The sequence below is a fragment of the Ixodes scapularis genome, unplaced genomic scaffold, assembly GCF_016920785.2.
Source record: "Ixodes scapularis isolate PalLabHiFi unplaced genomic scaffold, ASM1692078v2 PGA_scaffold2__306_contigs__length_199485367, whole genome shotgun sequence".
NCBI lineage: Eukaryota > Metazoa > Arthropoda > Arachnida > Ixodida > Ixodidae > Ixodes > Ixodes scapularis.
In genome coordinates this window covers 142,128,528-142,154,888 of record NW_024609857.1, presented here as the reverse complement: position 1 = coordinate 142,154,888, position 26,361 = coordinate 142,128,528, and the positions used below count along the sequence as shown (strand labels likewise).

At 44.8% G+C, this 26,361-nt stretch overlaps 1 protein-coding gene across 1 annotated transcript in view; it reads right to left on the bottom strand.

The window, feature by feature from the left end:
• Positions 1-3,079: 3,079 nt before the first annotated feature.
• LOC121836820 (cytochrome b5 reductase 4-like) overlaps positions 3,080-26,361 on the bottom strand; it is an 82,913-nt gene continuing 59,631 nt past the window's right edge. Inside the window, exons 11-16 of the mRNA XM_042292049.1 lie at positions 21,146-21,286; positions 19,255-19,398; positions 15,404-15,551; positions 10,410-10,496; positions 7,092-7,256; positions 3,080-3,331 (exon numbers count right to left, since the gene is read on the bottom strand). Coding sequence (XP_042147983.1) covers positions 3,277-3,331; positions 7,092-7,256; positions 10,410-10,496; positions 15,404-15,551; positions 19,255-19,398; positions 21,146-21,286 — 740 coding nt within the window. The 3' untranslated portion in view covers positions 3,080-3,276. The remainder of the gene's footprint in view (positions 3,332-7,091; positions 7,257-10,409; positions 10,497-15,403; positions 15,552-19,254; positions 19,399-21,145; positions 21,287-26,361) is intronic.

Below are 26,361 nucleotides of genomic sequence, written 5' to 3'. Positions count from 1 at the left end.
CTGAAAATATGGTGCACGTGATGCTTCAATCACGGTCATTCAAAATCATGGTAGAAGAGTGCAACTAGCGGAACGATCGACATAATCCGTACGCCAGGCCCCGAGGGCCTGGAATCTGCGCCGAGGGCCTGGAATCTGCTGTCCGAGCGGTCACATTCTGTTTGACCAAAACGGAGTTCGAGAGCACATTCGTTTCTTACATCTTTCTGCATGATCATTATCGAAACATCACATGCACCCTATTTTCAACCATTTAACCCTTACAAAAGTGCTCATTAAAATCGCATGTCTATGATTAAAACTGTTTCTTGCTACCACCACTAGGGGAGCCTTTTTGTCTACACGGTGATTTAAAAAGTGCAACTGATCAAGGAAAGAAGGGGACACCGTCTAAAGTCTGGACGGTGATTTTTTTAAATCGCCGTCTAGATGTTCAACCAACTAGCCTCCCAACTGATCTCAATGCAGTCCTTTTCGGCTTCTGGTTGGCCAAAAGAACATGTCAAGCCCTCTTTCTGCGTCCGGTGCACGCCCTAGCTCTGCCCGTGCCGCCCATTGACCAAACTCTCTATACAAGGCTCTGCCCGCCACTTGATACATCTCCTCGTGTGATATGCATGCAGCTACCTCAAACGGCACCAACCACATGCTTTCCTCATTTCCCACATGATGACACCAGTCCGGGAAGTCAGACACCACCTCGTAGGTTGCCATATGTCTTGATATTTCATTTACTTGTCACTTTATGTAGGGATAAGCTAGAAGACATTGTCACGAGTGTTGACAGTGCATTTTTTTCTTATAGAATTCTTTGGCAACTGATGTCAGCTATTGATCTTTGTTTTTTACCTTCCCAGTGAATTTCTTTTTTTTTTTAAGAAAGAAAAAGAGTGTACATTGTTTTTTTTTTTAAAGAAAGGGTAAATGTAGTACTGTATTTAATTTTTTGTTTTAGTTATACTCTACATATACATAAATGGTGCCCCATCACTGGAAGTGCGCCCCTGGCTTCCCAAGCACGAGTTCCATAATCATTGTCTTTGCCAATCCAGTTTCGTTTCAACTCTCAACCCACACTGACGACTCTTTTCTTCTCAGCGTTGGCGCACTGCTCCCGTGCATTGCCTTCTGCCGCTGTCTTCACACGCTTTTTGCTTTCCGCAGTCCTGCGTGGGCCCTGCGCCTTTTCTTTTTGCAAATTTTTCTTTTTAAATTACTACAAAGTGCTTCGTGCCACGGTGCAACGCAGGATACGTGTACGGAGGAGCTCTGCCCTTTTGCTACTCGACAAGGAAGAGGACCACCTGAAGGTATCATGACGGAACCTCGTGCAAAAACCACCTGCTGCAGCCAACCGACTCTGTCTGCGAGAAACATTTTGAGTCAAAGTTTGTGACCAAATCGTGAGAGGCTGTCTACAAGGGCTACATTCTCGTAAGTATACTGCGGAAAGCCGCTCTGGCGAAAGACGTGGTGCCAATGAAGCTTCCGGACTGTCCTAACGACCTGACAAAAAACAAAAAACTGGCTGCATGTTTGGCCATTGCCAAATGCGATGATTGTCTCTGCATGGGCGTGAGCAGTCAAGGAACCCAGCGGGCAGGAACCTTCCTCATGTGCATATCCTTGGGCTTTGTGATAGACCATTTTAAACACAAAGACTAAAATATAAGGGCTTCTCTCGCAATGCAAACTTTGGAGATACTCTTTTTTGTCGCAAATCAAATAAACCATGAATGCCCTTCGCTAACATTTGCTACGTAATTCGGGCATATTCATCGAGGGAAACTGGCCTTCAGTCAAATACCTCTGCCAAAAGTACAGAGCACAGTGGGGGGTATTAGCGATGTATGCCCTGTAAAAGTGAAAGTACTTGCACCATGGAAAAGGGCATGCACCCAAACTAGGGCTCCAAATAACCTGTTTTACACATAAATCTTGGTGCATCAGGTCTACAAATTGGTACTTTCAAATACTTGATTCATAGTTTTTTTTTTTTTTCTTTGTACAAGTCAGCATTTGAGGGCTCTGAAAGTTCACAGATGGTACAGTGCAATCCACTTGTAATGATACCGCATATAACGATGTGACGTTTATAACCACCAGTTTCTAGAGGACCATGCCTTTTATCGTGGGGTATTCACTCCAGATAAAACAATAATCGGTTATAACGATTGCATTTTCGGGTTTTCTCATTTTCGTTATAACATAAAAAACTGCAGAAGCACCCACTTCTTTCAAGCGCCCACTACTAACATTTCCAAAAACTTGAGAATTCTGCAAATCATACTTTAACCGCCTGATTTTGCCGGACAAGCATTCATGTCTAGATTGAGCCAGTTTTCAGCGAAAGTGGGGCGGGCACTCCTCCGGTATGTTACGGTAAGTGGATTGCACCGTATGCTCCAACAAACTGATCTTTGGAGCGAGACTTTCTGGTCTATTTGGCAGCTGCATATTTACTCTACGTTTTCCTCCCTATCTATTTCCAGCACATAAGCCCCGTGAAACAATATACGTAAAACATCCAGCCACTTTTCCTCTACGAGAGATTTCCTTCCAAGTTTCGTACTCCAATCGCTACACAGAATATCCCACATGCCGAATTTGTCTGAGAACTGCTCATATTTTTAGCCTTTTACCACTTCTCGAATCATCGTTTAGTTGTTATTCACTCATTGTCTTTTCCTGTTCACAGTCTTCAGCTAATACAATAATGAACCGCTGTCTCGAAGCTTGCATCGGATGTTTGTGTCTTTTTGTATATGGCTATTACACACTTTCTGGTTTGAGGACTCAATATAACGTTTACAATACCCCAAAGAAGTAACAGATAGGGGCGCATGCAGTTTTGTGTTTAGGCGGGAACTTTGAAATGTGTAATTACCGCCGTACGTGTCCCGCAACGACCGTCAAAGGGTTAAAGGAAAACGCCACACATTAAATGGTGCTGGTTTTGCCTTTCCCCTTTCCTCTGTCAGTACAAAAAAAGAACAGAGGCACCCAACTGCCAGGAAAAATGATTTTGGAGGCTATCCTTTGAGTTGGAGTAGAATAGACCGTGATTCACACAACACAGTTTCTGAAAACAAAACCATTGTGGAAATATATTTTCGAGCCATTGCGAGCCTATTACAGGGGTCCAAAGGCCGGCTATGCAATGTACAAAAATTTGTTAGCAGCTAGGAGGTCCTTTCCAACAGCGGGGGTGTGGCACAGAGAAAGCGCCCTCCTCATGGAGGGCCGCAGGCGCTCGGATCCAGCTCTGGGGGACGGTCAGCCGAGGAACGCGTGAACCGTCTCGGGGGAGTACTCCATGTCCTCCAGACACCTGCATGGAGTCAAGAGAGGACGTTGGGGTGTCTTGGCTCTCGATCGAGTGACAGGAAAGCTTCCAAACCAATTAATTTTTCAAGTGCAAGTTTTGGCCTGCAGAGTAGTAGCAAGCTGTGTGGAGTCCCACTACAAAAAAGTTCATGATAAAAAAAAAGGTCCTCGACTTAACTGCTTATGCCTGTTCCCTACGCATTTAACGATTAAACAGACATATTTTGATCTGCTCCCTTTCTTTTTTGTTAGGAGGGGGGCGAGGCATCAAGGCAATGTTGCTAGATGACTTTAATTAATAAAACATTTGAAAAGAAACCTTGGTACGCTTTGGTTAAGAGATTATTACTGATCTCACTCATTAGCTGCTTTAACACGTTCAATAGGTACAAACATAACTGGGGCCCAGAAAGAGATGTGGAATTGCATATTGGCCTGTTATGCACGCATGGTGAGCTTGCATAAATTCATTTGGATAAAAGTTATCCAAAGACATTGTAATTAGGGAACTCTGTGGAAAAAGTCTCTTTGCATCATTTCCAGGACGTGACACGATACCCACACAGACTAGCGTATTCTTCAATCAAATATGAGGTATTTTAGTTGCCAACGTTTTACTCTACCGCACACCCCCGGAATCCAGATGAAGCCTTTAATGTTGCCGCATAAATCAGCTTGGTAACGTATTGTGCTACGATTTACCGGAAAGGTGCCCGAAGGTGCTGGAAGCAGCGCATTAAAATTTCAAAGAACAAACTTGGAAAAGTTAAAAGAAAAAAAAAGAAAAAAAAAGAAAGCCGTTTACAACTTCCTGTAACGCCGAATTAGAGTGCAGCTCTTGAGGAGGAGGAGGGAAGGGTACTGAGGGGAAGGTATATCCTTCCTCCCTCCTCCTCACCTCCTCATCCTGTCTGCTACTCCTCCCTCTGAGCAGCGTCGCCGTCAGCGTAATCGTGAGGTCATGTGACCTCGAGGGGTCACGTGATTTCGCGGGGGTCACGTGACCTCACGGTTACGCCGACAACGACGCTGCTCAAGCCGGAAACAAGCGCCTAAGAGCTGCACTCTAAAGAAAAACAAAAAAAACAATACAGTAAACTTTCGACAGTTCGACCTCGGTTAGTTCGACTTTTCGTTTAATTCGATCCTGTTCAAAAGTCCCCGCGAGCGCCCATACATTTCTATGGGAGGAAAAAGTTTGATAGTTCGAATTTGGGACGACTCCGCATCGGATAATTCGTCCCGAGCGAATGCGCGCGGGCTCACATTCACCGCTCTTTGCAGCAAAGCTGAACGTGCGCAAATATGCACCTGCTCCTCTACGCCGTTCAGATGGACCGTAGCGAATGACAAGAGCCAGCGCAACCAATCTGGCGTGGAATAGCGCGGAGAACATAGCACGCGGTCAGGCGCAAAGACAGTGCACGCTCTCAAAGCGCTTTTTTGTAGCATCGTGTGCGGTCCATCTTGCGCGCAGGAAAGCGCGAGCTCTTTTCTTTTTGTTGTTATTAATTTTTTTTTTTTTTTTCAGTCGCGAAAGTGCAAGTTTTTTTTCCTTTTTTTGTTATTTTTCTCTGTCGCCGACGACCTGGTTGCCCGGCGCCAAAGACGACTTGTAAAACTTACTCGTTTCGTTTTTTTTTTTTTTTTTGTACACAATTTTTTGGGTACGTGATGTTTAGTTACGCTGCCCTCCAGAGCATGCTTTTGGACACGCGTTTTAGGCGCAGACCATCCGTGAGTACCTTGGACAATGAAAGGAAGTTTAATTTGAATCGTTTTTCTATCCTTTTTTTAATTCGATCATTTGGATAATTCAACCAAATTTCAAAGTCCCGTCGAGGTCGAGATAACGAAAGTTTACTGTACCTGTTTTCTTTCTACTTACAGTGCCCGTGTGCTAAACGCTCACCCTCTGTCTGGCACTATGGTGCCTGGAACGCGTCCCCGACTGGTGCATTTTCCGCATCCAAAAACGTGGTCCCTCGATTTCCGCCTGATGACGCCACAAACGTGTCATGCTGTTGCCGGTTGCGATCCTGGCAGCATCCCAGCAACGGTGGAAGATGTTACAGACGCCTGTTCTGCCGCAGGTCGCTCTCCGATGCAACAGTCCACGGAAGCCTCGGCACTCAGAAGTTGGGATGCCGTGACGACAGCGACACTCGCGTTCGCTAATGCTTTTTGCCAGCATTTCTACGACCAACTGCCAGGATCGGGACCTCCGACAGGATGACACTCCGGCTTCTGTGACGTGATTTGTTACCACTTTGGGACCCCTTTTGATCTATGGGCAGTAGGATGCTAAACACACCAGTTGGAGATGCACTCCAGGCACCATACTGGGGCAGCAACCAACAGATGGCAGCCGTCGCCCCGGCTGCACCAAACGCAAACACATAGCTGAAAGTACTCGACGAACCTTCGGTTTTATTTGTTTTCTGCCCATTTGATGTTTTATTGGGAACGGAAAAGCAATCGTGTAACAAGGCATGAAGTTCGGCTGGTTCCTTGAGCATTAAGCACCGTTCACACTCTTGCGACCGAGTAAGACCGAGAGAAACCAGACCGGTTTTTAAGCCTTTTGCGACTTCCTAGGACCGGATGCGCTGCAGCGGGGCTGGTCCTAAGAGATTGCAAGAGGCTTAAAAACCGGTCTCGTCTCTCTCAGTCGTACTCGGTTGCAAAAGTGTGAACGGGCCTTCACTGAACTAAAAAAAAAAAACAATGCAAAAGACTGAAGGCGAGTCGCAGAAGTGTACCCCTTCAACTTGTCTTCCATCTTCTGGACTGTTTTTTCTACTACAAGAATCATGCACTGAGCATTATAGCACTGCACCGAAAAAGCTCGGACCGTTTATGGCTCAAAAGGCTTGTCTGCTTTTGGTGCAACCGGGCAAACTAAATTCTTAGCAACCCTGGCGGTTTCCTAGACTACACTCATGGGTCCTCCACACTCCTTAACTGCGCCTAAGTAAAGTGCACTTCCAGATTAAGCTTTGCTTTAGCAGAACTGAGCCACCCGTTGGTGCATCACGAGGGTCAAATGAGCACTATTTTTTATAATGCCCATAAGCTTCTGCACTGCTTTAGTACTGTACCAATGCGAAGACTGAAAGGGGTTCTTTGCTATTATCCAAGGCAGGCAGGGGTTCCGATCAAAAGTCTCAGAACTAACCAGCTGACCCAAACAAACCTTCTCTAGTGTCCGAGCCTTTCCACAACATAAAATTGAGCTTCTGAGTCACACTCGAAAACAAGCTACAGTCAGTCGCCAAACGAGGCTATTATCCCGTCTGCGTGGCTCCAGTCAGTACGAATGAGCTAGTTGGCCCATTTGTGCATGACCGCGACCGACAATGCTATGACCATTTTCAACTGCTCCCAAAGAGAGAACACACTGGTCGCCCACCTAGCGAGTAGCCCTGGAAGCTGATATGCATATATCTTCTCATTTCTTTTACGCATTACATTTCCACCGTGGCCTGTAAATAACTCTAACGGCGCAACAACCGACTGTTTCCCACAGATAAAGCATGCATGGGTTCGATCTTGCACATACTACAAAACATGCAGTCTAGTTGCACACAGACCGCAAGCGCCGTACAGGTGCTTGCAATCTACTGTACAGGTGGCGCCGGCGTGTGTTCTCTCGTCGTAAGATGTTGCACTCATCCGAACGCAGCTACAAGTGTTTGGACCAGCCTTTAAAGTGGTCTTCCGGTTGTGGTGCCTTGCTGAAAGCGTCGTAGCGTTTCACTCACTTGAGGGCAGCCTTCGTGAAGGGCAAGGGTCCGCAGACGCAGATGAGGAGTGGTTGGCGCGGGTCCTCACTGGGGACGAAGCCCTGCAGCAGATGGCTCCGCACCCTGCCCCTTGCACCCTCCCAGCTGTCGTCGGGCTCGGAGAGAACGTGCTCCACCCGAAGCCTGGCAACGGCAAAGAGAACCGGCGGGGTCCGTCGGCAAATGCTCGCAGAACCCAAACGCTCGATCGACGGACGGTTCAAATGGTTCCGGCACTAACGCTCCTTCTTGACTTTTCGGGTGGCTATTACCTACGGGATATTGTGGTTCACCTTACAATGAACTGCGGAAGACGTTACGAGCCGTCGGCCAATTCAATGCCACGCGAGTGTCATGTCACCTTCAAGAGGGGCGCAGCGATATGCGGGGCACGTAATCGCGTGACGCTCGTGTAACTGGGATGACTTGTAGCATCCACCCTAGGCCATCGTAAGGTGAGACAAAGTAGAGTAGATATAATGATATCAGGTGAAAATTGGACAGCACATGCAAAGGCTGGTTTTGCATACCAGCCACTGCTTTAAAACAGACTTTTATGATCCAAACTATTGCCCAAAGTAAGGTGCAACCAGAACCTGATAAGAGTAGGATAGCTCAACAGGGCTGTAGGGTTTTCATTTTGATTGTAATAACCAATGACGAAAGGCTATGTTGGTACAGCTAGGTATATATACCACATTTTGCTAGGTGCAGACCAACCATTCCATGGGAACAGCCTGAACGTTCTATATTCCAGCGGTGCGGACAGACAGCCAACAGTTGGCGTCATGAACAGGCCTAGGAAATGATGATCGAAGAATACATTTAGACTAAGAATGATTTCTGAGCATGCGAAGCAACACCATGTTCGGTGCAACAATTTGGATACTATTTTTGTGTGTAAACATATTCTTGACCTTGCAATTCATTGGCATCCTCCCGATCAACAAAGGAAAAATTTGTCTTCTGGACGTTTTGTGGGAAAGCTGATTTGCAATGTGCTCAATCACTTAGTAAATGTCGATGGACAACGAGCCACATATGGCAGTCTTCGGAGAAGCATACAAGTGCATACTATACAATACAAAAACAGTTTCTTGGCTGCCATTTGGTGATGTTGCTGTAGCGGCTGAAGCAGGGTGACGACGTTTGCATGCATGGAGTAACATTGTTGGTGCACCCAAATGTGGCAGATATACGGACCTGTAATTGTGAATTACAAACACTTAAAGGTCTTATACAAAAAGAACTTTCAGCCTTTCCACTTTGGTGAAGCAGGAAGACGAGCGAAGCTGTACACTTGTCCCGTGTGTTTCTTCTTCGTCCTCATCTGTTTTGCGCGCTGTTTCCTACAAGGAATTCCGACCAACTCGCCCAACTATCCATCTTTCCATGATACAGTCCAACCTCGTTATTACAAACACTGATATACCGAATTATCGGATATAGCGAAGTAAATATAAATTTTGGTTGGTTATGCTTTATTTCAATGGAAGTTCGACCTTTAAAACGAAACCGAAACCACGGAATCCTACGCGGTATCGGTTATAGCAAAATTATTTTCGGCCGCGCACGGCTCGAAATATGTGCAATACCAAAACAAAAAGAAATAAAATCTATAAATTACCATGTAAAAAGGCAATGTACCTAAATTCAGTGCCGATTTTCAAGATACCGAACGTTGCCAACGCTCGAACGAGCACTTTGGGAGGTGACTGGCGCCATCTATGAAGCGGGTGCATAAACCCTAAAAGATGGCGCACCAGCGGCGCCACCTATAAGCGTCATCAAACACTAAAATTTAGAGTGCCAAAGCGACAGCGACGGCAGTCAGTCATTCTGGGAGCAGAAAATGGCGACGTTGAAGCGCAAAGCTCTGTCTCTCGAGACGAAAGTTAAAATTTTAAGAGCAGTTGACAGCGGCCGCAAGAAGAAAGATGTTGCGGAGGACTTCAAGATCCCACCCAGCACATTGTCTACTTTCTTAAGTTCGAGGAAGAAGACTGAAGAGACCTACGCCAACAGCACTCTGAGAGGCGACAGAAAGCGTGACAGGCCTTCTCATTACCCCGATGTGGAAGAGGCTTTGTTCTGCTGGTTCAAGGACGTGAGAGCGCGAAACTTGCCGGTGTCTGGTGCTCTTCTGCAAACGAAAGCCGTCAGTTTAGCGTGCCTCTTAGGGCATCATGACTTCAGGGCAAGTAGCGGTTGGCTTCAGCGCTTTAAGAACCGGCACGAGATCGTCTGCCACACCCTGTGGCAGACGATTTTTCTGAGTACTTTTATAACGAATATTGGATATAACGAACGAATTTGCGGGCCCGATGCTACTTCGTTATAACGAGGTTGGACTGTAGCTGGAAAGGTTGCCGCCATCTATGAGCGACGGCGGCAACCAGACTGGTTGTTTGGTTGCCGTCGTCGCTCATAGATGGCGGTAGCTGTCTAGAGTTTTGTGTCGGCATTTGTTTGGTACCGAAAACGAAACTGGGGAAACAAGCCCCTAAAATCTCTGCTGTAAAAAAAAAAAAAAGAAAGTTTAACTGATGTCTTGAGCTGTTCCAAGCTGGCATCGGCCAGCTTTGATCAGTAGACCCTTTTGAAAAGTGTGCAGCATCCAGTAGCTGATGTGTCGTTTATCTGAAGCCCCCCCCATTTGGGCATGAGCTTTAAGCATGCACTGGAGACGAGTGCTGCGTCAGTGTTCGGTGCATACTTGGATCCAATCAAGTGTTTTGCGCAGGGAACAGTGATCAAGATATGGTGGCTGCCAGTGTTGCTCGATACACTTTTGACAAGGGTCTATTGAATATAGCAAGTTGTTCAGTGGGTTTCACTGCAAACAGATGTCACCATGCTTGGGTAAATTACTTTGGGAATGCCATTTATTTACAATTAAAATTATGTGCTTCAACAGTGGTTAAATTACGATTAGAACGATTATACCGTCAGAAACTAACGCAATTATTTTACTTTGAAAGCTATCAAACTTCAATAACGTTGATGTGATAGCATTTTTCCGCACATGAAATATATGAAATTGAAATACTGTAGAACCTCAATAATAAGTTACTCAGGGGACCGCAAAAAAGGAAAACACAAAAAACGAGAAGGTCCCCAAGGGCTGGGAGTTTGGCGGGAATGGCAGTTTTGAACGTAAAAGCTGGGAAAACGTAACAACCGTGAATGTATCAACGAGGTTATACTGTGTATAACTGTAATTGAATTACTGGCCCAGTATGGATGTCACCACACACAGCAGCAATTGCAAAAGGAAACTGGGTTCTGGCTGTGTACCGGTTGTGCTCCTGTAGCAGGTGGTCGAGCTCCTCCTTCCAAATAATATCCTTGACTGTCTTGTTAAATGTCATCAGCTTCACATCCCTGAAAAAAAAAAGTGAAAGGTCAGACACCTTGTGTACAAAGCAGTCTGCCTAACTCATACAAACGATTAACAAAGGGACCCCGATGCTCAGAGTAAAATACACAGGTTAAAATTAAATTGCCTAAAAGCATAGTGCAATGGGCTGAACTCACCGACGGGACTGCTTACATCGGTTGCGACATGAGAAGCCTCTTTTCTAGATGAGCCAAATACACAATAAACATTCTTCTATGCATTTCTATTAATCTAACGAAAATACCATTTTAACGAAAATTGGTTCCAAATGCTAACGAATCAGCCACTAAAAAGTGACATATCACTTAAAAGTTCTCTTGCAAGCAATTAAAAAAATATCGTAGAACTCATCCACAATTAATGTGAAGATGGAGGACCAGTGAAGCTGTTATCTTTACGACAACTATACAATTTACATATGATTGCGATGAAGAGACATACACAACTTCATTGTTTAATTGTCTTTATTTAACTCTTAGTGACTAGAGTGATCATTGCCTTATGGTCACTTATGGACAAGTTATAAACACAATTTTTCGAGGCAGACCTCGAGGAATGTATTTTCTGATTGAGCCCCAGTCTCTATCAACATCGTGGAAGCGAAAGAAAAGAAGGTTAGATCAGAGCATTCTGCCCTCAGCCTCGTCACAGCTCACTCTTAGCTGAGGTAAGTCAATGACCATAGATGATAACAAGGGATCAGGACGTCACTATCTAATAATGCCGAGGAAGGCTGACCCATGCCGGTTGCCCCCTCTTAATATTTATACTTGCCACGACCAATTGGAACAAAGGAGCACCATTTAAACATTGTTTTTTTTTTGTTAACATCCATGGACACATTTTTTTCCAGATCCTAGCTTCGCTGAAAAAAGGACAAATGCTGACTCTACCACAATTCATATAAGCCAGATGCACTTAGACCTTTCAGTGTTTTGGGGATATCAGATAAATCAAACCCCTGTATGTGTTCATGGGAGAACATGCTGCCACTCTGTGATTATAGTAGATATATGTTTCTCAAGGGAATATTTGTTATGAATGACGATGTATATAAGAATCATAGACAGCCACTTCTTAGAGCAATTATAATATTGTCAAATAGAGCCCATAGCCTATAACCAGGCTTCCTTATTGCTTCATAGTTTTACGCCATGTACAGTCAAACCCGTTTATACTAAACCATATAAAACGCCAGGTTTCCTTCGATATACCCCATAATATCGTTATACGCAGAGGAGAGAAGTTCGTTATAACAAATTTTTTTACAATTTGCTCGTTATACACAGAGTGTGCTTAATGCAATCCTATATATGCTGAAGGTGGTGGCCAAGTCCTATTTTTTGTTCACCCCATTCAACATTGCGAACGTTATTGTCCGACGAAGAATTTCCCTACCGTAAAATCCCGAGAGATAGCCCACCTAACATAAAGAGCAAATCGGGTGAAAATATGGGGTGGGCTAACTTTCAATGTACAATCAAGAAAAGTTTTAAAAATTGATATTTTAAGGTTGTGTCCCTTCCGGCAACGAAGCAAAGATATCTGTACTTCCCAGTCAGCAATGTTCGCGTATCTCCTACCATAGCTAACAGCCGCATTTATGTCGAGGCCATCACTGATCCCAGTACTACGATTAATAAGAATGGGCTATCTTTCGGTGTTTAAAAAAATATAGCAAACCAAGCCAAAAATGGGGTTGGGCTATCTTTTGGGGGTGGGGCATCTCTCGGGATTTTCGGTATATGCAGAGCCAGTGATGCTGGTTTTGTCGGGAGTGTGGTTAGACCTTATCGTACAGTGTTCCATCAGCACTTGTTGGTTTTTTTTTATTTTTATTTGCACATTTTCTTAGATAAACTATTCAGTTGTTTTACGCCGCATCCTGTCTAGATCTTTCTTCGTTTTGTCAGTGTTGTTTCGGCGTATTATCCAGTAACGATGTCCGCTCTGTCCGAAAGCTGAAAAGCGTGCCGCTGCTTCGTCGTCATAGTGAACCAGGAACCACACCAGATTGCAAAACCAAATGGCAAGCTGCAGCAGGCTTCGGGAAGTGAATTTTACGATGCCGAGGCTCGGTCTGCAATGCATTGGCTGTGTGCCCACCTAAATTCCGTCTGTTCCGAAAACACCGGTAACAACGGAATGTATTGACTGAAAAGCGTCGCAGTGTAACTAAGCGTAACTAAGTGGAGGCTTCATGCCGGGCGAGGAGGAACCTTCGCCTGCATTACAAGAAAGCCGACCGCCAGAGGTGCCGGAGCTTGCGTGTTTGCTGGTGGTCGTAGGCGCTGAAAATTTTATATATCAATTGTGTAGTTCGTTATGCGAGACCTATTTTGCATGCATACTGATAAAACATTTTTACGTGCTCGATATAGGTGTTAATTCGCTGTCCCTAAGTTCGTTGTAATCGGGTTTGACTGTATTTGCGAGGTGTTTTTACAGTGCTAGATGTTAGTGCCACTTCCCAGCAAAAAAATGCTCACGTGCATAGAGCGGCTCACTTCCTCCCTGTAGGCCTCCACTGTTCTTAAAAACCCACCTGATCATGGGGAGAAATAACAGGGAGAGGGGGAGCAGTGCCTCTGCTGAAGAGTGGGGTTTTGAATTCGTACATGAACATTTCTTCCTGGGAAGGAGCACTAACAGCTACCGCTGTAAAAAAGTACTTTCATCGGATGTCGCAACTATGCTGTCTTGGCATTTGTGCTGTAATAGGGTCAGCTGAACTTTGGAAAATAGAATATAGAGAATTCTTTGCAACATCGTACAAGAGAAAGGCAGCATATTGTGCCAAAATGCAGTGGGGATCAACGTAGATACCTTCCTTGAACTGCTCACTAAATACCTAACATCGAGAGTAGTTGCACACCAAGGCCAACACTTTCTACAAAAAAGTGAAGTGTGCATTGGGTCTAACATGGAACCTCAACTGTGTGATTTGTTCCTGGCAGAACATGGAAGGACCATCAAGGATAACTTAAAGGATATGAGAATCAAGGCCATCTTCAGGTATGTTGATGATTTCCTGATACTTCATACCAAAAGGGTAAGGGATAAAACCAATGAATGCAAACAGATACTCCCGCAGTGCTTCCAACAATGCTGCCCAGAGTTGGTTTTCATGCGCAAACTACCCGTGGATATGGGTGTCGGCTCCTAGATCTCAAACTGAATTTTAAAGAGAGGCATGTTTGCTGGACGTATGAACCCAGGTCAAGCAAGGGATCTTATCCGTTTGCGTCGGGACATTCCAAAACCATAAAACGAAGTGTTGCGAACACCGCTCTTCTATCGACCTTAAACAAATCGTGTCACCATAATGCTGAGTCCAGTTTTAAAAGACAAATTTCCCGTTTCGGAGACTTTGGATATTCAAATGCTCTTGGTCAGCATGTGTAAAAACATCTCCATAAAACTGAAGTGCAAAACATTGGATACAGGTGGAATGCAGCAGACAAAAACTAAACAAAATATCGCAATATTACCCTACATTCATGGAATAACTCACAGATTAAAAAAAATAGGTGCGAGGCAGGACATTAAGGTTGTGTGCTCTGCACCGAACAAAGCATATTCCATGTGCCGTTAGGTAAACCAGGACACCAATCACATGAAAACCTGCAACATCTCTCACAGGATGCGATATGCCCCATGTGAAAAGAGGGTTGCATATCACATCCCCTTATTGTGTAGCAATTGTTACATTGGCCAAACTGGCAGATGCATTAATGACAGGACAAGAGAACACGCAGCACCTCTAAAAGGCACAACAGCAGGTCATCTACCAGCCCACTGCAGCAACTGAATGCAGTGCAGAGTTCAGCAGCGTCACCGTCATCACAAAACACAAGAATCAGTATGCACGAGAGATGCTGGAGAACTTGGGTTACAAAAGAAAACGAAGCAGCGTGCATCAGCGAGCCCTCGATCAAGCTCAATACCAAAGATAAACAATATTTGCAGTGTTTTATGTCCCGGCAAAGTGTGGATGATACAAATTTAAGTTAGGTTTTACGATATAAGTGCTTTTATGTGGCTTTAAAAATAAAAAAAATAAAGTCAAGGTTTAAAAAGAGGAGGAAGTAATAATCCATACAGTTAATAGTCCAGTGGTATGTCTGTCCCTTTTTCTCTCTATATTCTATTTCTCTAAGTTCAGCTGGCCCTATTATACTTTGTATTATGCACCAACAAGCTCAACTAAATCCCGTTACTTATTTGTGCAGTATTAACATTTGTTTTATTGACGCACCAATTTTCAGCAAACTCTAAGATTCCCAATCTTGCTAGATCAGAGTCCCAAATCGTTCTGTCTCTCCGAGACAGAACGATTTGGGACTCTGATCTAGCAAGATCTAGCAAGATCTAGCAAGATTTGGGACTTGCAGAGGTGAGTAGACAAACGAGTGCCTATACAATTTTCATTTAGAAAGAAAAAGAAAAAAGAAGTGGTAATCAGGTTTAAGTTGCCTGGATTCCGCAGCACGAGCTTTCGCCCCACATGCTCCGAGCTGTGATGTGCTAGTGGACTCGGCCACCATACCTTCTTTTGATAAGTCCATTGCCGATGCAGAAAACCTCGTTTTATGTCCCTCATACTATATTTGGCACTATACCGTTTCCTAAGACACCTTCAGTGTCGCGCAAATACGTCAATACGCGATAGCACAAAATCGGTTTCGCATGATCGATGTTTTGCACTCAACTACTACAACAAAATTATTCGCACTACAAAAAATTTTAACGGTCGTGTGAACTTCATTATAAAGGTGTCTGACTACATGGAATAGCAATGCGCCATACGCATTATTGAAGTAATGCCTCTAGACTACCTAACAAATATGATGGATGTTAACGCTTTTCGGCGGCGCCAAAGGTGACGTACACTTGCTTGGAGACGAAGAGCGCCCAGTGGAGGAGGCGGACCATGGGTGTGAACCCGGTGCCGGCCGCCAAGAGGACCAGGGTGTGGCACTTGTGGAGCAGAGCCATCTCGAAGTCTCCCTCCGTGTCCTTCATCTCCACCGTGTCGCCTGCAACCGCACGTGGGACTGTTTTAATTCGGGGATGCTCCAAAGCCAGTGAAAATGTCTGACTGCGACCAATTGAAATCCCAACTGGGAAAGAACTGGTCCCAGGTGGGAATTAATGGTCCCAACTGGATGCCAACCGATCCCAACAGAGATTTAATGGGGATCAATAGCAGCTCGACTGGGATCAGCTGAGGGCCGAACTGGGACCAGTTGGGGGGTTCAGCTGGATGCAACTAATTCCCAAATGGGAGTCAACTGGTGCAACCATCCCCAGTTTAAAAACAAGTTAGACTCAAACCAATTGTGGGATCAATTGGTTGGAAAGTTTCCCAGTCAGGGTCTGAATGGTCTTAGCATTCCCAACTGGGACGGGAAAGCGCAAAGATGCAACCCCAAATAAAAAAAAAAAAACTTGTGCTTGCTTAACTAAAAAAGTTAACAGAATGTTGGGCTTTCTAAAAAGAAAAAAACTTGTGTTGTAACAGAAAACTACAAATAAAGACTACTCTGTACTTCACATTTATTTTTAGTCAAATCTAGATTAAGCTTTTTCTTTTTAATTAATACTGCAGATTTATTCAAATTTAAGCTGGAGTTAAACATATAAAATAGTGCATAAAAGACAAGGACAAAACATATACAGGACAAGTGCTTGTCCTGTATACTTCTTGTCCTAGTCTTTTTTGCGGTATTTTATATGTTTAACTAAGATGTACCATTAGACCAACAATGTACACTATTAAACTAGAGTGCACATCATTAAAGGGCAAAAAGAAAAACATTGGAAAAAGCAATACAAATGAATGAATAAATAAAAATAACATATCACCTAGACGAGACCACATTTTGATAAAAGGACAACCCTGATATTTGCAGTAAACATGCCACCTTTTGCACTCTTAACAGTAATTGTTGGCAACTTAATCTGCACAATTATTGTCATGGGAAAGAATGAAAATGTAAATGTTTCATTATATGCACGAAGCTCTCTGATCATTTTTTCATTTGAATGGAACCGACTTACAAAAAAAAACTAATTGACAAGCAAGCAAGCAATATAAAATTGAAGTGCTCAATTCGTCTTAAATAGTTATCATTCGCGTCAAGAAGCTTTAAAAATAAAAAAAAAAGGGCCGTTACTAGCTTCCTGTCAGAAAAACCTCGAGCCAAAATCGTTCTACGCTCTTTTTTTAGGACTATATGATAATCCAGGAGGAAAACCACCTGATGACACTGCACTATCTTTCTCTGAAACTACATCTATTCCAAGTTGAAGCTCTGTCACACTGTCACTCATAATTTTTTGTTTGTATTGCAAGAGACTGGAACCTGTTGCCATCCTCACTATTTCCACTATAATATTCACTACGTTCATTCTCCAACTCTTCACATACTCCTCTTCCTGCTGCAATGCCCTAAAGGATGCAGCTTGATCAAATGTAAATATATAGATAAATAAAAAAACACCAATCAAATGTAAATATATAGATAAATAAAAAAACACCAAACTGTGATTCCATATGTCAATGGTGTAGTGTGACACCATTGTATTTACACTTCATGTGAACAAACAACTTGTGCTTTTGCAAAATTCATTCTAGCAGCTCAGCAAGTCTGCGGTCCATCATCTAAATTCGTAAAATTTTGCAAGGAAAAGCTCCCATAAACCTAAACAAAACATTTAAAGATGTCTAAGAACAAATGCTACCCCAATGATAATCAGTCCACTTGCTAGGCTAGAACATAGACACGAAAACACAAAGGATATAAAGGGACGAACAGACCGCTGACTAACAACTTGGTTATAATTCCTCTTCATTGTCTTTAACCCAAAGTACTTCCTTTTCAGAGAGCCCTTTCCTGCTGCATTCCCGTCTGGTGGTGCCCCCTGCTGCTCTGCGCCACAACGCAGAAAGGGGGACGTGACACAATCTTTGATCGGATTTTAATAGGGAAATCAGTCGCCCATTGAATGTAATTTCGGGTTTCTTAGTTTGCTTAAAGCCAATAGATTAGATTGTGTTATGACGGTAGATAGACAATCTCAGAATCCACTTGAGTGCTGAACCGAATTTTCAATTTCAGAAAACAACGCAGAAGCGCGAAGGCGGGGCGCAACAAACCCGAAAGCATCACTCATAAAGCGATATCTCCAACGGATGGTCGTATTTTTGTGGAAGAAGGGCACTCTTGAACAATGCCAAAAAAGCCCGTGATGTCGTGATTCTCGTTTCCTCCTCTTCTCGCTTTGACTCCGCGAGGATGCAAAGAGGGAAGGAAACAAGGCCCGTTTCCCCTCCTCCTCAACAATTCTGCAGGAAATGCGACGTCATGATTCTCACTCAATCGCATCCTTATTTTACAAAAATACGGCTATCCGTTTGAGATATCGCTTTATGAGTGGTGTTTTGGGCTTTGTGGCGTCCCGTTGAACACCCCTGCTACCTTATTTTGTGAAATCCAAATTTCGGTTCAGCATGGCAGTAATCAAATATCCTGAAAATTCGGACAAACCTACCGTAACGATTCGGCCACTTAGTGGGTCTGCAGCTATTATATGAACGTAGAATTCTCTTTGGCTAGCTGTTCGGCATTTTGTGAAGCCCAAATGTTAGCCTGAATGAAAGCTTGGCTGCGAGGCTCGACACTGATGGGTTTTGGAGGGAGGGAAGAGGCAATCAAAGTAAAAAAGCATTTGCGCCACGCGGAAATTAAGTCCAGACCATTTGGATTAGTAAACGAGCATTTTCCAGCATGTCACGACACATCGCCGTGAGTGGAGGTGCTACATATTTGGCGAGAAAGCCCTGCGGGGCACCTGCTCTGCATCTGGCAGATAGCAACTTGACACCCTGCCACATGTTTTTAAAACCCAAATTAGTGCCGGTATCTCCATTCCAGGAATTGGTATAGAGTGCACATGCTACGCATTAAGCCAGTCGCTAAACTTACCGATGAAAAGTGCCGAGAGTGCAGACGCCGCATGTTTCATGTGCAACGCAAATGCCCAATAATTTGCTATGTCTTCAGTATTAAAAAAGTGAAATTACGTTTCAGTGCAACGTTGCTGCAAATAATCGCTTTTCGTCGATGTAGCAGGGTAAGCACTTTGGTGCAGTTTGGCACAAACGGCGCAGCAATCACATCACCGCCGTTTCATGATCCAGCCACAGGTGGATTGATTTTCACCTGGGTGTTCCATTCTTTAAGTTGGCTTCACATCTAAACTATCCAAAGAATATCTTAACTGAAAAAATGTCGAAGCATCTGTTGTGTTTCGGTTTCAGTTTCAATATTTTAGCAAGCCGTTCTGAAGCCAAAGAAAGGGGAGCGAATCCAAAAGGAATCCATTTTTCGGCACCATAAATAAAGACGGTTATCAGTTTACATAACCGGCTCCTTCTTTCTGGTTCAAACCACCAGACACCAACAGCATCAATAATCATTTCTAGTAAAATTAGGCAGAACCACACTTATATTGTACAGCGTACTGTTTAAAGGCAAATCTCCTTCAACGTGCCTTCCCACAATGCAGCAGCTACCGCTGTCGATATCAGCATACTTTGTGTGGTCATTTGCAATTTTTTTTTTCTGCCGAGTGCAGTAGTTTTTTTTTTTAGTTTTTTTTTGGACTAGCCTCTTGGATTTCTTTTTGTCTGAGACACACAACATACAATACAACTAGGGCAGGAAGGGTACAAACCGATTTGCAGCGCTTTCAGCACCGGTGTTAGCGCTCCCTCAGGATATGCCTTGATCATCAAATGAACGGTCTTCCCGTCACTCCTTCCCTGGTTGGCCTTCAGGGCAGGAATGACGGGCGTGTAGCTCCGGGAGATCTTCATCCCTGTTTGCACATGAGAAACACGTCAGGAAAGGCCTCTGCAAAACACCGTCAGAGTAGAAATTTCGGGAGGTTCGTTAGTGACTGAGTAAAAACTTAAACAGCACCAAAATACAAATAATTGATTTACATCTTGATTCTATCAACACAGTCGGCATACACAGAGTCTGTTTCTGCAGCGTTCTTCAGGGTCTGTGGTGGACATTGCATATTTCTATTATTATTATCCTTCGGTTGTAATGAGTTTTTTTATTCTGAACTTTGTCCTCTTCTGGGCGATGATAAGCACGCCTTGGATTTCTCGTTTCTCTCGATAAACTGTTCAAAGGCAAATGCAAAACGTGAACGCTGAACTTTGAATGCCGGCATCCGGCACTTGGCGTTCGCGTGTTTGAACTGTTAGTAGATATCGCTGTGGTACAGATAAAGCCGCCAGCTTTGCATCTACCTGCTGATTATTGCAGTGGTCGGATGTTGAGCTCACAATCACGGGGTCGTAGGTCTGATTCCCGGTGGGGCCCATGTAGAATTTCGTTCCTCCTTCTCAATTTAACGCTCTTTTACACATAGTCCTCGGAAGTATGTGCCACACGTTTCATTATGGTTTCCGCGGTGCTCCATCACACTTTCCTCGGAATCTGAGCCCTTGAAAACATTCTGCGTTAAAAACATATTTCAATTAATGTTCAGCTGATGGTCGGCACTTGTTCTGCTCCCTCCTTCTTGTCTTTCTAATGTTGTTTCATGTTTTATTTTAAAATTTTTTTTTTCATAATTTAAAGAGGGGAGTTTAGTGGCTGCATCAGATGAAGGTGTGCTAAAGCAGTTTACGACATCCTTTTTCTATGGCTCAAATGTAATCCACCCATCCTTTGAAGTTTACAACTATTTGCTAGTAAAGTCCAAAATTGTTTGCACAAGCCTCCCGCTTTTATACAAAACACGTAATCGAAGTTTCAAACCCCATTCCTTTTTTCCAACGAGAAAGGGAGGAGGAGGATTTGTTCAAGTCAACGTTGAAGATGAGCATGCTGGCTGCAGTAAGACATTACGGGAAGCGGGAACACAGACGAAACAAAACAACGCTGATTTCTTCAGTTTCTCAAGCAACTTGTAAACACATTTATTGGGCTCCCTAGTCACCTAAAAAAAATTACAGGAGGACACGTAACTTACATGTAGGAATGCGAAAGCATTCATACTATACGTAGCATATTCCTACAAGCTGTGCGCCCCGCTCTTCTCTGCGGACGCCGGCCGGCCGGGCTCAGGGGAGCGGCGGCTGTGCGCTGCTGCGGCATTGTGCGGGAGCAGCGCCACTCTGTGGCGTGGCGTTCCTTGGAACTATCCGGCATGCCGGCCGCGTCGCAGCCATTTTAAGAGCCGTTCCACGGAGGGAATTTCCGTGTCGTTTTTGTGGTTACGAAAAAACGCCGGCTCCGCTCCATGGTACAGTTAATGTTTTTGCATTAAAAAATTACCGTAGCTCAATAGGCATGTTTAAATATGGCAAGTATAGCTTACAAATTGTGTAATGCGCAACAGTAAAAATTGCACCAGACATGCCCTTTGGACTGCCGTTAGGCCAGCAGTTGTACAAGAGCGGTCGAACGATTATCTACAGCAAAGACGAAGGCATCCAAACACCGAAATGCCCGTACGCTTTCCCATTGTACGAACAATCACGCGACAACTTTCTCCCTGACCATTTTGTAACCGACAAACTCAAAAAGAAGGAAGAGAGTCGTGCCTCTGACGTCGTGCTCGAGGGAGATGTGGTGCCCGATGGGAACCCACAGCAGGGACCCCGACGGCAGTGCAAACGTGAAGAGGAAGACGTCGTGCGTGACGCTGCTCTTGTCCACCAGCGTGCAGGTTCTGGAAAAGCTCTCTGCAAAGGTCAATCAAGGCAGGATTGGTCACCCATAATGCCTGGGAGTAAGATCAATTTCAAGCAACACTAAACATGCCTTGAACGGCCAAAATAGAGGACGTCGCCCAAAAACGTCAATAAGTGTGACCTACACAAGATGGAATGTCTGTCGGGCACAGATTCCAGCCATACAAGTCAGTACGGGAATTCTCCGATGCTTCTCTCTCGAGGAACACCTCTTTCTCTCGAGTGGCATCCGAGGAACCGCTCTCGGCCTTGGCATTGATGCAGTAGAGTACCGCAGAGGCCTACAGACCTTCTAAGAAGGAATGCACATTCCCGGGAATGTTTGCAACCTACAGCGATGTATCGTTAATATGAACCCCGCTACAATAGAGAGAATGGGCGCGTTAACTTAGTGAGCTCTAGACTCCGGATGTCTGCACTCGAGCGCGCGGGTTTGGAGCGTAGATAAACGACCACACTTCTTTTCGTATCGAAGTGCCATCTGGCGCCTATTTGTAATGTTTCCAGTTCCGGCTTTCCTGCGCACGCTTAAGCATGGTTCCCGTCACGTCAAAAATCGTTAAGTGTTTGTTCGACGACGACTTCGATGAAATAGGTGCGCAGAGACGGCGACAACAGCAAGAGTTTGCATTCGTGCTGCACGCTGTTGGTGTGGCGATGAAAGGTACACCAAACGTCTTCTGAATTCCCAAAAGCCTAAAAAATGACGGCTGAATGTCAAAAATTCATCGGCTCGCCAAATGCTGAAATTGTGGTAAGGCACATCAAGAACTTCGAAAAGCGTTTGAAGGATGTATGCATACCTGTCTACACCAACATTTTTTTTCCACAATAACGAACGATTGCACAAGCTGCCAAGTGATTGCTGTCGAAGTATCCACGTATCCAAGCAGGCACGAGAATAGAATGCGAGACACGTGAGACCACTGAGAGGCTGGCCACAAGAGCGGAAACGCCTTGTGGCAGCGGAAACCAACCTGTTCGAGCTCTCACGGACCATCTCTGATGACGGAACTCGCGGAACGCACTCCGTCATTGTGCAACGGAAATGAGATAATGTCGTTTAGTTTAGCTGGAGTGCACTCCGACCGCTGGAGCGTGCTTGAGCGTGTTAACTTAACTTGCCCAATCTTTTCGGGGACCAACTATACACGAAGGCTTGTCTCATTGTCATACAGTATAGACCACTTACAACGTTATCACTTATAGTGCAGGACTGGGTATAACTCGGCTTTTTTAAACCACCGGTTCGGCTCCCATAGAACTCCATGTAATTACATACGGCTTAAAATGCGGGCGCGCAAAGGGAAATACCGGTTATAGTGCGGTTTCTGGAACAGCCCGCCGACCGACCAAAGCAGCAAGCACGCTTCCCTGTGCGACACTAGATAACGGCGCTAGCCACAAGCGGCACTCGCGGGACAAGGAGGTCACTCGAAGAAGCGGGGAGAAGCGAAGAGAGAGGCTTCAGTTGCCATAGCGACGAAGGGACGCACGCACGTGTCATTCACGTGCGTGCGTCCCTCCGCTGCGTCGGAAACGAGCAACCGCAACGACAGACCAATCACAGGTCGAGGAGAAGTGTTCGCGCGCGGTGCATGCCGGTCACGGGCCGGCTGCTTCTATCCGCAAACATGGCGTCGGTTGTAATCGTTTGCAGACGGCGTGGTGGAAGCTCATCGTTCCGCGTAAAAGCGCTATCCTTGACTGAATTTTCGTTGTGTGAACGAATAACCCAGCACGTACTAGAAGGGAAGATCCACCTACTCGTGCGGCGATGTCGTGGCGGCACTCTCAAGACGGCAGAAACGCCCGTGTCGTCGTGTTTGTTTACTTCGACTACAGTGGTGATTTCTAAGCATTTGTGTTCTCGAACATCGCCCGGATTTCTTATTTGGAGCATTTCATGCCTGTGCTCAAGTTGAAGGTATTACTGGCGCGTACCGTATAAACGATGCGAATTTTCACGCGTTTTTATCGCCGGAGAAAAGTGATTAGGGTTAGCAATCCTGAACGCTCGCAACGTCCAACCGCAACCCGCGACGCCGTTAAAGGGTTGCGCCAGGCGAAAGTCGCTCATTTCTTTCAAAATGTGTGACACGCTTGAGACAGAACTGTACTAGTCTGGTGAAATAAAGACTTTCCTCAAACTAAGCTTTATTTTTCATCTAACATAAAATAAATTCTTTTACAAAGGTAAGTTGTCTCATGGCATGTATTTTGGCCTGAAAAATTGATGTTTTGGTTATAGCGCGGTACCGCTTATAGTGTGGATTTTCGCGACTCCCGTGACATAGGTTATATGCGGTCTACACTGTATACGACTCACTTATGAACGATTATTTGGGGGAACAGAGGTGTCCATACCAACGAGACGTGACTGTAGTATGCACCAATGGGTCAGATACCCTAAAATGGTGAGGGGGACAACACTTTGATTAGGGGTAGCCATGTCCAAGAATATTCAGGAGCTTGGAGAAATATCAAGAGTTCTGGGGAAAGCCTTCCGAGGCTTCCTCAGAAGGCTTTTCCCCAGAAGCCATTGTTTAAGTTTAGGGGCCAAAGAAGGCCACTACAGTCATGTCTCGTCAATATGGATGCCTCCGTTCCCCAGAAATTTCGTTCATAGTGTGAGTCATCCGTAATAATGAATAGGGGTCACAATACCCAGATCAATGAGCGTAGAGGGAAGTCCCCCCTTCCCCTCTTCTCCAACCCAAGCCGTTGGAAAAGAGAGGAAAGAGGAACTCCTACCCTCTTTTGTGTGTCTCAGATGTTGCTTCATCACCCCCATAGCTTTTGTCCTTTGCCAAGTTATGGTGAAACAGAGAGTAGGAGAAATTAGCCTTGTGGGCACTCTTCTCTCCCATTCCCCAAACAGTGATGAAATTTATAGTGAGGGGACCTAGCTGGTCTAGGGTTCATTCTTTGTTCCCGGCTGTAGGTCATACACGGTCTCGAGCAACAATAGACCGCAGGTGGTAATGACCCATTTTACGTAAAAGACAAAACAAAAACATATTTTGGTGCGCAGCTCTCGTCGCAAGACCCGCAAGAAACGTCTGGGTGCACACTGTGACCTCTTGGGTTAACTGATATCCCGAGGGAGTTTTAGAGTGCAGCTCTTCGGTGCCTGTTTCCGGCTTGAGTGGCGTCGCCGTCGACGTAACCGCAAGTTGCATTATGGGACGTTTCCCATAATGACGTCATGTGTGACGTTACGAAGGTCAGGAGTAATGTCACTCGTGACGTCACCATGCGTTGCATTATGGGTAAATTTCACTGCTAAATTTAGCGGGAAAATTTCGCCGCGAAATGGAAAAAATTTTCCGCTGAACTTAGGGGGAAAAATTCCCCGCTAAATCTTGCGGAAAAATTTTCCCCATTAAATTTGTGAGAAAAATTTTCCCACTAAATTTAGCAAAAAAATTTTACTGCTAAATTCAGCAAAAAAAATTTCCCGCCAAATTTAGCAGAACAAATTTTCCCCTAAATTTAGTGGAAAAATTTCCCCGCTAAATTCAGCAAAAAAGCTTCCCCGCTAAATTTAGCAGAAAAAAAGTCAACGCTAAATTTAGCGGGAAAGGTTTTTCCACTAAATTTAGAGGAAAAAATGCCCCGCTAAATTTAGTCGAAAAAATTTCCCGCTTAATTTAGAAGAAAAATCTCCCCGCTAAATTTAGCAAAAATTTCCCGCTAAATGGGAGAGGAGCAGGAGAGTAGGGGCATAGCATCCTCTCCATACCTCCCCCTCCTCCTCCTCAAGAGCTGCGCTCTAATTCGGCGTTAAAGGGGATTGTAGACGTCTTTAAATTTTTGGGCCTCTTTTTTTAAACTGGGGTACTGGCACGTCCATAATAATGAGACAAAAATGCCTGCATTTACCCAATTCCTCTCTAAAATAGCTGCCCATAGTCTGGACTATGGGCAGCCATTAGTGGGCAGCCTATTAGAAAGACAGTGACCACAAGTAGTTCATCACGAGAAAGGGGGGGAAGGGGGCAGTTATATTATTTCATTTGTTTTGGTGCTACACAAGAAGTAGCCCCTCCTCAAAATGGGCCCCAAAACGAGCTCCACTTGAAATCAGTGAGATTGTCATTAAGTGGCTGTCAACTTTGTCGATTGAATGTTTTTATTTGAGACATTTCTCAAATAAACTGTGTTCAGATAATGCGACATCATGTGGTGCATAGAATCCATTGTTTGTGTTGCGATGTCCGGAATTTTATGTGTTAGGCCACACCTTTTGTTGGCAGGAAATGCCTGTGCTATTCCCCACTGAATTCACTTTCAAAATAAGTAAAATGAGATTGCTTATGCATATGTATTAATGCACCTTTTACTCCAGCAAGCTGAATATTATGTTACATTACAAAGTGCAATCCACTTATAACGGTACAAAATAAAATGTTGTATACTGCTTATAATGATCAGTTTCTAGAGTTTCTAGACTAGAAACAATCAGTTTCTAGTCCAGATACAACGATAATCGGTTATAACGAATGCTCTGGTTTTTTTATTATCGTTATAAATGGATTGCACTGGGCATTCATAAAGTCAAACCAGCAAGTCTGGAATTCTATGGTGGCATGGGCATACCAACCGGGGGGGGGGGGGGGGGGGGGGGGGCAAGGGCTGTGCTTGTCCCCCCAGTTCTCAGAGTGGGGGGGGGGACAAGGCATGTGTTTTGACCCCCCCCCCCCTGAAACAGCCCCCACAGGGCAGGGCAAACACTGGCCGGCGGCGCTCAAGGGATACCAAGGGCACCGCCCCCGGCCCTGAGGGGGGGGGGGGGGGTCTGGTTTGCCCCCCCCACTCAAAAAGAAACAACCGCATCTCCACGTGGTGAATGATCTTGACTGGGGCGAAGCTCTGGTGGTGCTTGTCTGCGTAGGCACTGAGCCGCAGCATGCTGAGCCTTTTGTTCGTTTTCATCTATGTCACACTGCGGTCAAATGCTCAAATGCGTATATAACCTCGTTCCATACCACACATTCTCTTTCTGAGATGAATGAAAACCAACGAAAGGCTCGGCATGCTGCGGCTCACCGTCTACGTAGAGA